Source organism: Urocitellus parryii, chromosome 5 (genome assembly GCF_045843805.1).
Source record: "Urocitellus parryii isolate mUroPar1 chromosome 5, mUroPar1.hap1, whole genome shotgun sequence".
Taxonomy (NCBI): domain Eukaryota; kingdom Metazoa; phylum Chordata; class Mammalia; order Rodentia; family Sciuridae; genus Urocitellus; species Urocitellus parryii.
The window spans coordinates 47,126,167-47,141,711 of NC_135535.1; the positions used below are offsets into that span (position 1 = coordinate 47,126,167).

The 15,545-nt window shown below is 36.9% G+C and overlaps 1 protein-coding gene across 4 annotated transcripts in view; it reads left to right on the plus strand.

The window, feature by feature from the left end:
• Positions 1-248: 248 nt before the first annotated feature.
• Positions 249-15,545, plus strand: part of Best3 (bestrophin 3) — a 39,792-nt gene continuing 24,495 nt past the window's right edge. For 3 of the 4 annotated variants that reach the window (XM_026386652.2, XM_026386653.2, XM_026386654.2), the window contains exons 1-4: positions 249-489; positions 2,178-2,346; positions 5,680-5,774; positions 6,231-6,464. In XM_026386652.2, coding sequence (XP_026242437.1) covers positions 2,195-2,346; positions 5,680-5,774; positions 6,231-6,464 — 481 coding nt within the window. In that variant the 5' untranslated portion in view covers positions 249-489; positions 2,178-2,194. Of the gene's footprint in view, positions 490-2,177; positions 2,347-5,679; positions 5,775-6,230; positions 6,465-15,545 lie in introns of those variants that run through there. The other variant, XM_026386655.2, reaches the window with a different exon arrangement.

The following is a 15,545-nucleotide window of genomic DNA, read 5'->3' on the forward strand; positions in this document are numbered from 1 at the left end:
TTTCAAGTACAAAAAGACTGTTCTAATTCCCCTTTTGGTTGGTAGAATCTCTTCAGAACACTTTGGGGGAAATGGACCTTTCTTCCTTGATCCCAGGATGGAGTTGAAGTGAATCTAACAGACTTAAACAACCCAACATCCTTCACGTCACCCCAGACTTCTCATTCAAAGGAGTATTTTGGGCGGCAGGTGGAGTTATAATTATAGATAGAAAAAAAGCACCATCAGCAGCTGTCACTTCTGTTTGTTCCAGCTATCACTGTCATCAGTGGGCAAATTGGCATAAACAGGCCTCCACAAGTGGAAAAACATTTAACCCTTCTGCTTGTTACACTCTGGATCCTCTCAGTAGCCAGAAAACAGAAAGAAAATCTTACTGTCCATGAGCGAAGGGTAAAACCAAGAGTGCAGCACCGACCTGAAGCATCTCTTCAGGCGGAGCCTGAAATTTGAAGATTTTCTTTCCTGTTGGAGACTCCAAATAAATAGGTTAGTGCACAGATCAACCTATGCATTTTAACTCTGATCTCTACTCTATGTGATCTTAGAGCCTAAATAGAAAGCTGAACTACTAAATGAAACATTATTTAAAACTACCATAGCTATGAGAACAAATTATGAAATGAGCTTAATGTTTTTTATGCTCCTTTTTCAATGTTGGCTATGTTCACTTTATACAAATAGACAAGGCAAAGATGGAAAAATGAAACCAGTTTTGTGGCATGAGTCCCATCCTTTCGTAATGCCGCGTACTTAGCCAAAGACCCTGGTTCCTTTATTAAAATCAGTAATGTTGGAAATATTTGTAATTTTTTTAAAGTGCTGTGTCATTTATAGAGAAAATGGGTGAATTAGAGTTGTTTTCCCACTACTAGATAAAGACAAAATTTCCTTGTTTATGTTGAAATATACAATGCAGCTTGCTTTATATGATAAACTGTTACAGAATTTGTGTGTGTGTGTGTGTGTGTGTGTCTACTATACTTCTACCTGAATGCTCTATGATGTCAGTCTAAGAAGCTCTGTAATATCCTCCTCATAGATTTTCCTAAGAAAGCCAAGATTTCAGAGAAATTTCATTTTATCTGCAGGGGATCCATTTAGCCAGTAGTTCAGCAGGATTTTCAAAGATTAGCTTTTGACTATCTATCTCAAACCCTAAATGTTTACCAGCTCAGTGATAAGTGTTTGAATGCCAAAGAACTCGATGAAAACTAGGCTTTGAAGCCCTATTTTCATCCAATCCACATCCATGCAACAGATCCAGGTAGAAAGAATTCCATAATAGCCTCCTTCTTTTCAGCTCCAAACAGAAATTCAACCATCCTTAAGCATTTTGTGAGAATTTTCATGGGGAAAATGCATTCTCTTTTTTTAAAAATTTGTTTTTTAGTTGTAGGTGGACACAATAACCTTTACTTTATTTTTATGTGGTACTGAGGATCGAGCCCTGTGCCTCACTTGTGCTAGGTGAGCGCTCTACCACTGAGCCACAACCTCAACCGAAAAATACATTCTTCTTAATATTACGGTTGCCCAAAATTTGGACTACCTATGAAGTAAGCAGAGTGCTATGCACTGAAAACACCACCAGAGAGATACTGACTTGCAAATAAAGCCACCAAATTGACCCATCAATTAAGTTCCCATGAAGGCCTTGCTTCTTTTCAAAAATATATCCTGATTTCTAGGAGAGCCATAACGTCCCTGTACAAAGTTTAAGGTGAAATAAGTAGCTCTTTACATACTTTACCAGATAAAGCCCAAACAATAAGTTTGGCCACTAGTTTTGAAAATGTCAGTTAATTTAGCATATCAATACCCTAAATCCTCCTATGGATTAGGAAACTATGTTGGTAATTTTACAACATATCTCATATGCCATATTTATTGAGCAATAGCTATATAGTCTGAAAATAATATTTAGAAAGGCAATTTAAAAATTTTCTAACATTACTCTTCCCAGAGACTCCTTTCCTCCCCTTCTCCTCTAAAAGACCTATCTCTGAGCTGTTGTTTATCCCCAAGTTTCAAATTGTACAAACTAAGAAAGGTGGAGGGGGGGAAAAAAAGGATATGACTGGCTGGCTACTGGCTTGAGTTTCCTTTGATACACAGATTTATGCCTAATCTTAAACTTAACTTTTCACTTGTCTTTTGTCTTCTTGCTCTTCTAGAAAAAAAGCTATCCAAGATGACTGTCACTTACTCCAGTAAAGTAGCAAATGCGACCTTTTTTGGATTTCATAGGTTACTTCTCAAGTGGAGAGGCAGCATCTACAAACTCCTATACAGGGAATTTATTGTTTTTGCTGTTCTTTACACAGCAATAAGTTTGGTGTACAGGTACTTTGTCTTGCATGTCTCCTTATGGCCATCAAATATTATGTAAGAATACAGTCTCAAAAATCCAAACCCTTTAATTGCAGCTGACTTTTGCATTATGTAACCTCTTCCTTTGCATGAACATCTTTGTTGTCTGCTCCGCAGGAAAGGGTATTTTAATCCAATACCTAACCATTTTTTAGGATGTTAAACAAACTGTAGTTGTCAGGGTCAAGGGGCTCCCATTCCAGCCCGACATTAATTGGTCATGATGTGATGTGGTATTAGTTGCACTTTAAGAGTATTATTATAGACATAAACTGGAAGATTTATACTTAAATCCTTACTATGTGATGATTTTGAATAGGCAAAGTCCACAGAGGTATAATTATGTATGCTTCTCAATGATGTCATTCATAGTTTGACGGTGTGATTTGACAGCTTGCTGCAGTTCCATATGTAATTAACATGTCTGTGATTGTGCATATCAGGCAACTTTCCTTCCTTTTGCCTGGAAAGATGAGATCTTAACCAGGATCGTGCCCTTCAATCTTACCAGTGCCCCAACTAAAGAATTAAGGCCTAGACACTAATTTATCTTCTTTTAAAAAAAATGTAGTTGTAGATGGACATCAGGCCTTTATTTTATTTTTTTATGTGGTGATAAGGATTGAACTCAGTGCCTCACACTATGCTAGGCAAGCGCTCTGCCACTGAGCTACAGCCCCTCCCCTAATTTGTCTTCTTTATACCTTCTGATTTCAGGGCATGTTATGTTCACAAAAGGAGGTATTTATTCTTTGTAACATCACAACCTATGTCTGTCATATTGATAGAAAATTTGAACAATGTCATGTCTAAATACTTTTATGACTAAAAATTATAGCATTAATAAAATTTTATCAGAATGATAAGGGGAAGCTTTATGAGTCTTTTTAAATTAAAAATTGAATGTATACCTTTCTTCTCTGGAGGAAGCTAAAACTTGAAATGAGAAAGCTAAAGATTTTTGAGGCTGTATTTCCACCTTTTCCATATACATCAGTCTATTTTTCCTCTGCATACAGATAGACAAATTTGTGTATCATTGCTCTTATCTACATTCTTCCTTACAGCAATAAGACTCCATTTGGAGAAGAGGATATTAATTTATCTGGTTGACTATTATAAAAAGTAAAATGTGAAGAGCTATTTTGCTGTGTATCAAAACTACCATTCCAAGCAGGTGTACATATTTATGTACATGTTGGCAGAATATCTTTAGAGGGAAAGTCTTACTAAAAACCCCTAATAATTTTTTCAGATATGTTTTACATGATACTATTTTGACAATTTATTTATGTCATTTAAGCCTTCAGAATATGAAATGGTGGAAGACACAATGATGTTCCAAGATAATTATCTCATTAGTTTATTTTTACTAATGTGAGTTTATTGCTGCTGCTGCTGCTGCTTAGAATAGAAAAGTCCTTAGAACAGTTGCAATGTCACCAGAAATGTTCATTGGGCCTCAGCTTCTCCCCCATAGCATACCTATCCCCCTCAAAATTGTATGCATATATTTTTTCCAAAGGCCAAAGAGCATTTACATTCATTAACCATTAGTTCAATGATTACCCTTCATTTTTTAAAGTTCAACTGTAAAAGATTGTTAAAGAAGATTGTTTTATCTTAATCAAAAGTTTACCAAGAACTATAGGATGAGTTTGTCAAGAAAATCAAACATATCTGTAGAAAAATGTAAACATAGTTTCGTTTTCATGTCTACTAATGACTTTCAGTTTTTTTATGAATCCTGTTATAAGCAAATAGTTACACTTGACAAAAATTATAAGGAAGAACCAGGATTCATTGATTTGATTTTACCACTTCTTATTGTCTGAGAAAATTGGCAAAATAATCTCTATAGTATTTTCTAGCTATTTAAATTTTCTATATGACCATTATAATAAATATTTTTCTTTGGCCAGTTAGCTGTAATACCAATTATTTTAAGTATGAGGCCATATGTTAAAAACTTATTTATTTATATAATATTTTTAATTCTTATGACATCCCTGATATGTAGTATTATTATCCCCTTTTACAAATGAGAAAACTAAAAAAACTTAAAAACATGTTCAAAGTCCAAATCTATAAATGGCAGACCTGGGATTAAAACTGGGTTTTGTCTGACTCTAAGATCCATACTCTCCATATTTAAATACTCTTTGACCACTTCTACTTACATATTGGAAAATCATCTGATTGTGACTTGTCATCAGTCACAACCAGTAACTGATAGGCCTGTCCAACCAGTAAAAATGCCTCTCTTGTCAGCTTCACCTGACTTTAGTAATTCTGTCACCTCCTCTAAAGCCAGGACAGGAACTCCAAGCCCATCTCAAACATTTCTTCATCAGTAACAGCTTCTATCAGTGTTCCACCTGCAATCTGATTGGTTTCTCACTGTTACTTCAAAACCCCTCTGCTTTCTCTTCTACTCGCCCAAAGGGGACTTTGATGGTTGTTATAATAGATTTTTCCTGGGAGTCCTTTGTCCTTTGGAACAGCTGCATTCACTGATTTATGCAAATTCACCATGTGTGTGGCTTCTCTTTCTGTATTTTGATTATTATTATTAACCTGCCTTTGGACATTTCTTCTGACTCTGAATCCCCTCCCTGCAGCATAAATATTAATAATGGTTTCATTAGATGAAATTATGTTAACAATACCAGAAAATGAGTTTGGCCAGGTTGGGTCAGATATATAATAGCAAGGTTAAGACATTGACTAAATGTAATAATAAAAGTTTTCACCTCTGATTGTTAAATCTGTTTTGTTTATATTTCAAATAATTATGGGCTTTAAAATAAACAAATTTCAGATCCCTTGAATTACAATATATATAATGCAAAATGTGCTAAGTAGCATATTCAGGAGAAAGTAAGGTCAAGATATCAAATGTTATTACTTAATAATGATTTAACAGCTAATCCATTTAATCAATGTTCTCTTTTTTAAGTATTCCTGATGAATAATTGAAAGAAGGGCTATTTTATAATGTACCTTGCTCCAAGTCCAGTGAGCCAATTATATAAAACTTTAAAAATATAAAATTTTAAAAATAAAATGGTTAATAAATACCACAATTTAATGGACAATAATGTTTATGTACTAAAAACTTTAGTACTTGAAACATTAAGCAATTAAAAAGCTTTTGAGCATATCAGCTTAAGGAAAAGGAAAAAGTTACTGATCCTTAAAAAAAATGAGAATATTTGTGCTTAATTGTTTGCACTTAATGTCACTTGCAAAGCAGGTGCAGAAGTATAATATCATAAAGGGCTGTGCATTTTATTTTTGCTCCAGATTGTTACTTACAGGAGCCCAAAAACGTTACTTTGAAAAATTATCAATTTACTGTGACAGATATGCTGAACAAATTCCAGTAACCTTTGTGCTTGGTAAGTATAGGTCACACGCAGAATGCAGCCACACAACTGTCTCCATTAGGATGACACGGATGACTCTGCATGAGAGTGTTTCCAAGCTGAGAGGCATGCCTGAAAAGCCAATGCTTGCACTAGAACCAGAATCATCCATAAAGTTTGCCTTTCAGGGCTGCTTTCGCTAAATTAACACCAAGCAAGTTTGAGGTAATAATTTGCTATTGTAAGCCTTCTCTTCACTAACTCTCCATTTTTGTGATCAGTATTATAGATCTAATACCCACTTACTGGGTGCCTGACATTACCAGGCACAAGTGACATCTTTTTCTGGAGGTCAAAATCTTAAGGTTTAGATAACTACATATTTTTGTATTCCCAACCCCTAAAAAGGCTAAAATTCTGTAAAAGCATCAGTGTCACCAATATGTCTGCTGCTAAGAAATTGCTTTATTATTTCCTCTTGTTCTACAGGGTTTTATGTTACTTTAGTAGTGAACCGATGGTGGAACCAGTTTGTGAATCTGCCCTGGCCTGACAGGCTGATGTTCCTCATCTCCAGCAGTGTCCACGGAAGTGACCAGCATGGACGCCTTCTCAGAAGGACACTGATGCGTTATGTAAATCTCACATCCCTGCTCATCTTCCGTGCTGTGAGCACGGCTGTATACAAAAGGTTTCCAACAATGGACCACGTAGTTGAAGCAGGTATTGTGAATGGCTTAACCTTCCTCAGTACATCTCAACTGAGATAGGGTCCTCCAAAACTCTGGGAAAATCTCTTTTTCTTTCACTCAGGAAACATTCATTGTTTATCTATTTTATACCAGAAGCAATTTTTTTTAAATTTATTTATTTTTATTTCTTACATACATGACAATAGTGGAATTCATTGCAATCATAATTATCCATTCATAGCAATCTTAAGAAGCAAAGATGAATGAGACATAGGCCCTGCCCTCGAGAACTTTACTTGGGAGGGGGAGGGGAGGAGGCTGCTTTAAAATAAATTTAAAATAAATGTAACAATCATCAATTTATTAAAAAAAAAAAACCCTGTAATGCTACCATACAATTTTCCAGTACTTTATAGCTTATTTCCTTTTATAGCTATTCATTTGGACCTCTAGAAAACAGATTTGGAGAGATTATCAACTGTCCTGAATTGCACAGCTGAGTAGTGGAAGAGCCAGAATTAAAATTCAGGCCGGAAGTCTAGTTAATACTTTTCCCGAAACATAAGTAGATTCTGGCAAGAATCAGCAATGTGGGTTTTCATCTAAGCAGATCCTAAGAAATGGCAGTGAAAGGCTGTTTCAGTGTAGATCTGTTTTCTCCTATGCTTCAAAGTAGATACAGTTATTCTATCTGGGATCCTGGATACAGTATGCTGAGAACAAATTATGTTTGAGGGATGATTCTCTTTGGCGTGTAAATATTTAGCAAAGGCTCCGTTAAATCAGCCTTCAATAGGGTGAGGATTAAATTAGATAATTCTTGGCATATACAGACAATATAAGAACCATGAGATGATTGATACATTGAGTGTGGTCTCAAATTAGATTGCAATCTCCAGTTTTCTTTTCTGAAATGTCCTTGAAAATAGATTTTTTGGATGAAGAATAATATTTGCATTGGCTTGTATTGTTTTGTCTTCTTTTTAAAAAAACAATTAAAATGGGCAAAATACTTTATTTTTTAATATGTATTTTTTTGTTGTAGGTGGACACAATACCTTTATTTTATTTTTTGTGTGGTGCCGAGTGCCCTCAACCTGTGCCAGGCAAGCACTCTACCATTGAGCCACAGCCCCAGCTCATTTTGTCTTTTTTGATGGGCAACATAAGTAGTGACCAAGATCATAGTATCAGTGTTGGAATCTTGCTAGCTATATGACCTTATGTGAGTTATATAACTTACCTGTGCCTCAGTTTTCTCACCTATAAAATGGGCTTATAGTAACTTATAATAGCACCTACCTTAAGTACCATATAGGCTAATTGTGAAAATTAAATAACTTAATGTTTGCAGAGTGTTCAGAACAAAGTCTGTCATTTTATAAGTGCTGCATTTCTTGTTACTTTACTGAAATCATCTAAAACAATAGCACCTTTGTCATTTGTGGATATGACATCCTGAGTCTTCTTGATCCACTTTGACCAGAAGGTTGTGAAAGTCAAGATGGAAGTAAAGAAGGAGGGGTGTAAATGATGTTTTTAGGAATATAGAGTGAGATGCAAGAAAGTCACAAGGTGCAAGGAGTTAATGAAGGATTTAAGTGTAGGGATGAATGGCCTGGCAAATGCATAGGTATATCATAATGTATGACTAGAAGGAACTTTTAAAAAGTTAGTTCCCCCTGTCCTCCACATTTAAAGTAGAATACTGCTTCAGAATGATCAAGTTAAAAATGCTATTTGACAACTTAATTTTTTATCTTAATACCTAAAGAATCAAATATGTTAAGAATTACATATGGGGTTGGGGTGGTAGATCAGTGGTTGAGTGCTTGCCTCACATGCATGAGGCACTGAGTTTGATCCTCAGCACCACATAAAAAAATAAAATAAAATATATGTGTCCATCTATAACTAAAAAAAAAATTTTTTTTTAATTACATATGGTCTTGGTCAGGTGATGCACACCTGTAACCCCGGCAATTTGGGAGACTGAGATAAGAGGATCACAAGTTTGAGGCCAGCCTTGGCAACTTAGTGAAACTGTGTTCAAATTAAAAAAAAAAAAAATTTAAAGAACTGTAGTACCTCAGTGGTAGAGCACTTACCTAGCCTGTGCAAGGTCTCGGGTTCAACTCCCCCAATACTGGATTTAAAAAAAATCACCTTTAAAGAAAGACCTAAAGACAAATAAGAAAAGTCTAACCCATCCAAATTGATAAGTGTACTTGGATGAATAAAGGTGATATTTCTCTAGTTTGGACGCATCTTTGGAACGAAGAGAGTATATTCTGACAGGAATCAGATACTGGGCCCATTTCTCAAAGCAAATCTTAACCTTTTAGTGTCACCTTCATATACAAAGCACCTCATGAAACCAAGACGGCTGGCAATGGAAAAGCTCTGGGGTCTAGTCAGACATGAACTCAGAAGGCTGAGCTGTGCCCTGGTCTGAGGGGCAAGTAGATAAAGGGCAGCAATTAGATAATGACATAATTTCACTTCCTTTTGGTGTATTTTTTTATAATAACAGGGTCTACTCCTTTTCAAATGTGGATAGATGTCTGCACAGACTTGTATCCAGGCTTTTTCTCTTTTGAGGGTGCCTGGAATATTGGAATACTTCTTTCTTCCCAACTACAGAAACCCAGACTATTCCAAGGAATCTGGAAGTGAGTCATTCACTCCTTGATATACATTTTTTCCTTGATGTATATTTAAATTCATGTGTCTCAAGATTTAATCCTCTGACCCACAGACCCCTGCATCTTGACTAACCAGAGTTATTTATTTAAAATACATTCTTCTGGACCCCACTTCAGATCTGCTGGGTCAGAACTATTGGATGTAGAACCTAAATACCTACATTTAAATGTACTTCCACTTAGGTTAGAGAAGTACTGAATCTTTTCTGGGATGCTTATTTTTTAAATATTTTTATTATAAATAAAAATTATAAATTTTAATTATTTATAATTTTATTTTATTTGTTTATATTTTATGTGGTGCTGAGGATCAAACCCAGTGCCTCACACATGTTAGGCAAGCACTCTACTACTGAGCCACAACTCCAGCCCCTGGGATGCTTATGTTTAAAACTCTTTCTCACTCCTTGTGCAAGACTTCAGCTTTTTATAGAAAAAAAAAACTCATTTCTAATGGCAAAGTAGCGACAATTAAGAAAGATTTAAGATTTTAACCTGGCTAGTGTCTCCAGAGTTATAAAAAGGGGATTTGGGGGCAGCAACCTGGTCAGAGGATTTGATTTAGAGATGGACTGACTGAAGGAAGAAGAGAATTGAGGGAGATGATATGATGCCAAAGCTTTTCCAAGTGCCCTTTGAGACCATCACTAATGACCTCTATAAAAAGCTTCTACTGCTATAACTCCTAAGTGTTTTCTCAAAAACCTGAAAAAGGGTACAGGGCATAGCTTGTGCCCACAGGAATACAAGGCTTTTGTGTTAGGGAGCAGGGCAAATGTTCCAAGCCACTACTCTCTAAGCCAGGAGAGACACTTCAGAAGCCAGGTCCCTCCAAGCTGCTCCAGGGCCTGCACCCTCTGCCCATGACAACGCTGACTCACTAAACTTGCTGCTCCTTCCCCTGCAGAGAGGCTGACTCAGAGGCTGCACATGGAGTCTATTCCAAGTTCTCCCAACTGGGCACATGCCTCTGCCACTCCCTGACTGCCCTTTGCCTGTGCCAAGGTTTCTGGGAAGAATAGGAAGTTCAGGGATGGCGGAAAATGTTTGGCAGATGGCCTGACTCCAGAGCCAGGGCACCTGCTCCTGCCTGAGGGCAGAGAGGATTGGCAAATACACTACCAGGGGCCCAGTAGGGTGTGGCAAAAGAGGAGTCAATGCTGGGAGCACAAAAATCCTCATCAGTTGACTCCCCTATATAAACTCACATATCAGGAAAAATATGTGTTCTCAAACTTTGGTGTGCATTACATATTTTTAAAATCAATATTGTTAAAATCAATATTTTTAAACATGTACATCCTAAGGTGCCACCCCCAAAGATTCTCAAGTGGAATCCAGGAATTGGTATTTCTGACAAACTCCTTGGGGCTGAGATAGGTGGTCCCTTGATCACACTCTGAGAAACAATGGACCCTAAAGCAATCCAAGTTTCCCTTCAACCTCTTCTCCATCTTACTTCAGGAAAGGTTCTTGCCTACATAGACTCAATGCTAGCCAGGAGGAAGTAAATAAGAGGGCCAGGAGAATGAGTATTAGCAGCTTCTTTTGGATCATCTGGCAGTTCCTTGATTGGAGCTAGAGAACCCAGCCACTTACCTGTTAGTCCCCAAACTTTCCTTGCTTTTAAGTTGGACAGTCAAATTATATTTATTCTGGCAAGTAAAAAGGCCACAACACATGCTGCCAGGAAAATACGATTTACCTATAGGTGAAATTTTACAGGTTAAATTTCTCAAATGAAAAAATGAAACTTTAAAATTTTTGCTTATATAAAAGAAATGTAACAACTGAATTCAAAATAATGTCTATTATGCTGAAAAGTCCCTGAACTAATATGTTACCAATTATTTATCAGAGGGACTACAAGATAGTTTCTATTATTTTATCTATTGTTTACAAACCTGTTCTGGAAAATTCTAACTATTCCGATCACCTGCCTTGGAAAATGTCACTCATTCCAAGTCAAGTGCACAATTCCAGACTTCTGCTAATTCAAGTGATGACCTTAGTTGAGTGCATGAATCAAACCAAAACATTTTATCTAGTATTTCACAGGCATAAGGAAAATAAAATAATTCTCTTCAGAATTACTCACCAGAAGCACAAAGATGGATAATAGGAAATGTATACATTCCCCTAAAAGAAACATTAGCAAAACTGATGTTAAATCTATCATGCATTTGCTCATTCAACAAAACTTTACTGAATGTATACTGTATGTCAGGCACCATACTGAGCACTGGGAATACAGGCATAAACAAGAACAGGTGTGGTCCCTGTCTACAAGTTCAATAAAAACACCATAAATCTTGTCTAATAATATTAATCATTTTACAAATATATTTACAGGTGCACTGTATTTCTCCTCTTTTATATATTTATGTATGGCAATTAAACCCAGAGGCACTTTACCACTGATTTATATCCCATCCCTTTTTATTTTATAATTTTTTTTAGACAAGATTTCCTAAGTTTCTGGGACTGGTCTCAAATTTACCATCCTCCTGCTTCAGCCTCCTGAGTTGCTGGGATTATAGGCCTGTGCCACACACCTGACTCTACTCTTTACATCTCTACATTGCTTTATTGCCTCTAAAATGGATGATTTCCACCTACGCTTGGTAGCTTATAAGAGTGTTTAGAAGACAGTAAACTTTGAGAAAAAAGAAAAGATATCTTTCCTTTTCTTAAAGTCCTAAAATCTTAACATGAAGTTCTTTGAGCTATTTTATAACTCGAGGGAACATGATGAGACTCCACTGGAATTTTTAATGACTCTTGTGATTAACAGACATACAACTAAGCAAGCCGCCCAATTGTCAAGTGGTTGTTGAATTAAAGTCCTGACTTTAGATGCATTGGCTGTAAGCCTAGCCCCATTTGATTTTTTGGCATAGATGCATCATTTAATCTGTGATTTTCTCTAAGTAAAATCAATTGAATTTTGCAGAACATTTCTGCTCTGTGGTTTGTCATTGTCTCCATTCTGCCGCCCCCCTTCCACTCCATAGCCCCAGGACTTCTGGGTCTCTAAAATGTTCAACTGCTCTGTGCCATGAAAGAGATGATCAAGGGGACAGTGGAATTCACAGCTGTGCCAGTTTTTCCTGTTGGCTGAACTTTTAGAGGCTGAGTCAGTTACCTCTATAGTCTCACATGATGAGCCCGGAACAGACAGAATGTCATCCTGTGAGTGAAACTTGACTCACCTCTGTGCACTTGCTCCCCACAGGAGAGAAAGCTCAAGGCAGAACCATCCCTCCTGGAATGCATGCCATGAATAGACAGTCTCACTTAGTCAGTGTATAGAGTTCCCCCCCCCCCAGTTCTGTTTTAGGAGTGACAGTCTATTCACCTAGTGTTTCTGAAAGTATGATCATTACATTATTAAGGGTGCTTATTTAAATTGCATGTTCCTAGGCAGCCTAAGGAATCTGGATCTCTGGGGTTTAGGAATCTAGGAATGCACATTTTAAACAAGTTCCAGCAGCACTGCAGGATGTTGAAATGCTCAGCACTAGAACAATTGTTCCCATACTCTGCTGCACATTGGAATCGCAGATATCTGGCTCCCAACCTAGCACATTGGGATTCAATACCATTCTGATGTGTAGCAAAGTTTAGGAACTACAGCACTAGGGCATACCAATTAATTCTTCCAGTTTCATCTGCAATGCCTCAGGGCAAATGAAATTCTGGGCCAACTGCACAGGTGAGGAGTTAAAAACACTGATTTTGTGCATGCTATTTCTTGTGTGTATCGTGTAGAAGGCAGTAAACTACCAAATAGGATACTAATTTAAGTACAGGGATGACTAGAGATATTTTGCACATATCAGAAAAAATAAAGGAGTCTCTTGGTGTCCATTCAGCACTGCTACCCCAGAAACTGATTTTCTTCCTCTATATTCTCTGTGCTATGTTTCTCTGTGCTGTGAGCTATAATTCATTGTTGGGTTAATTGTTAGTGAATGTCATGGTTAACATACATATACAAACAAGCAAGGCCCCCAGTTGTTAAGTGGTTGTTGAGTTAAAGTCCTGACTTCAATCAGATTCATTGTCTGGAAGCCTAGCCCCACTTGAGTTTCTGGCATAACTGTGTCATTTAATCTGAGATCTTCTATTCTCTCCCTAAGTAAAATCAATTGGCTTTTGCATAATGTTTCTGCCCTGTGGTCACCTTAATGGTTTGTAACCAACATTTTTATTGGGATTGAATGGGAACACTAAAATGAATGGAATGGAATGGAATGGATTGGAATGGAAGAACACATAATTGTTTCATAACCACATATATCTTATTGAGGGTTATGGTGGAAAACTTTTGATACACTGCCCTGCAGGATGCTGTGATTCCATCCATCTCAATCTTATTTTGCCTCTCTTTGATTTTCCCAGTCAACAGGCATTTCAAAAGTTCTCCCATTATATTTAAAGGAGATCTATCATTGAAGTGGTGGCTTTGTTGCATACATTTGGAAAACAGAGATGAAAACGAGCCAGGCACGTTGCAATCTTCCTGAACAAGTCATCCCTCTGAGAACGGCTCAGATGCTGAATGCACAGCTTTCTTTTTCAGAAAGAACCCATTCTGCCTTCAAGTCTTGAGGTGCAGAGCTTTTAGTTCTTCTGCTAACAGAGCCTCTGCTGTAAAAGCAAAATACATCTGTCTCAGCTTCAACCAAGGAAAAATAGGCCAAGTGTACAGCAGACAAAATCTATGATGACTGGAATGTTGTTTGCCAATGTATTTAATTAGTCTTCTACCTTGAGGGCAATAAAATTTGCCTTAAAGTAGCAAGCAGATCCTGCTCCATAAAACCACAAGTTGCAAGTCAATGCAAACATATACCTACATTGACAGATATAAATATTTTACTCTGCTTAGAAATATTAGAGGTTTTAGGGGGATAGGCAACATGAAAATCACTGAGCAGAGCTGAGCTAGCCAGAAAGAAAAGAGCTACCAAGAGAAATCTAGGCATGTGCAGTAGCAGGATAAAATAGTGATGCCAGCCAGGGCTATGGATAGGGCCTGAGGAAGCATGGCATGGAGACAGACATGTGAAGGAGACAGGGTGGTGGGAGACCAGCCAACTGATCATGCTGCCAAACTGTAGCACATCGATAACTGCAATTAACCAGCCTTGGATAATAGCCCTGTTCTGGGGGGAAAAAAGCATTGGTCTCTGGTTTAATTGACTTCAAGTGCTGATGAAAATATTATTTCATTTCATAACAAATGTTCTTTGAATGGATTTGACAATCTAGAGACTTTTTTCAATTGACCAACAATTTGATTTCCAAAGATGGAATTACTTTAGATAAGATGTTTGACCCTTCAGGGAATGACCAAATTCTTCCTGCATACTCTTGAGCGATACATTAACATCTGATTCACGATCTATTTTTCTCAGTAATCAAGAATTTAGGCCAAAAACAAAACCATTAGCTTTCTTCTCTCTACATGACCCCTTCCAATCAACCGATGTCCTACATTGAGAGAAGGGCCTAACTCTTGCCTTATTGTTTGCACTAAATAAACCCTCACTCTGCATATTTGCCTAATGCTTAGAAGCCAAGAAAGGGCTTGCTTGCACAATTTGATCCATACTCCTGAATAAAAAATAACTAGAGACAAAGTAATTCTTTGGTCAAATTACAGAGATTGCAACCAACATACAAGCAGGGTCATTTTTGAAAATTAAACTATAAATCCTAAGAATATATCTGTTAGAAAATTGATATAGAATATCTGAGAATAGGCTTCCAGTTAAAGGAAGAACCGCTGCAGCAAGTCTTTCAACATAAAGCCAGGCCAGGTGTGGTATGCATGCCTATTAACCCCAGCTACTCAGGAGGCTGAGGCAGGGGGATCACAAGTTCAAGACCTGCCTGAACAACTTAGCAAGATCCTGCCTCTCAAAATGAAATTTTTTAAAAAAATTGGGGTGTAGCTTATTGGTAGAGTGACTTCCTAGTATTTATGAGGCCCTGGGTTCAAAACCCAGCACCACAAAAAAAAAAAAAAAAAAAAAAAAGAAAAGAAAGAAAGCATTAAGCCAAGACAGTCAAATTTAGCTGTTAACCTCTTGTAATAACATTTAATCATGCTCTGCAAGTCTTAAAAAAAAAGTAGATTATCTGGATCATGTAACAACTTTGAGCTGCACTAAGAAAGAAAAGAATTTCCAAGCTTATTTTCATTTTTACCTCCAGAGAGAGTACTAATTTCTAGGCATTGGCAGAATGTTCCTAAGGTAATCTGAATAACTTGAGTGTAATCTTAAACTTGTCTTCTGTTGGTAAATATTGTTTTTGTAATTATAACTCTGTTTATTCCAAATACTGAATAAACAGAAACTTCATTTGTTAGGACAGTGATTTTCAAACATTGCTGA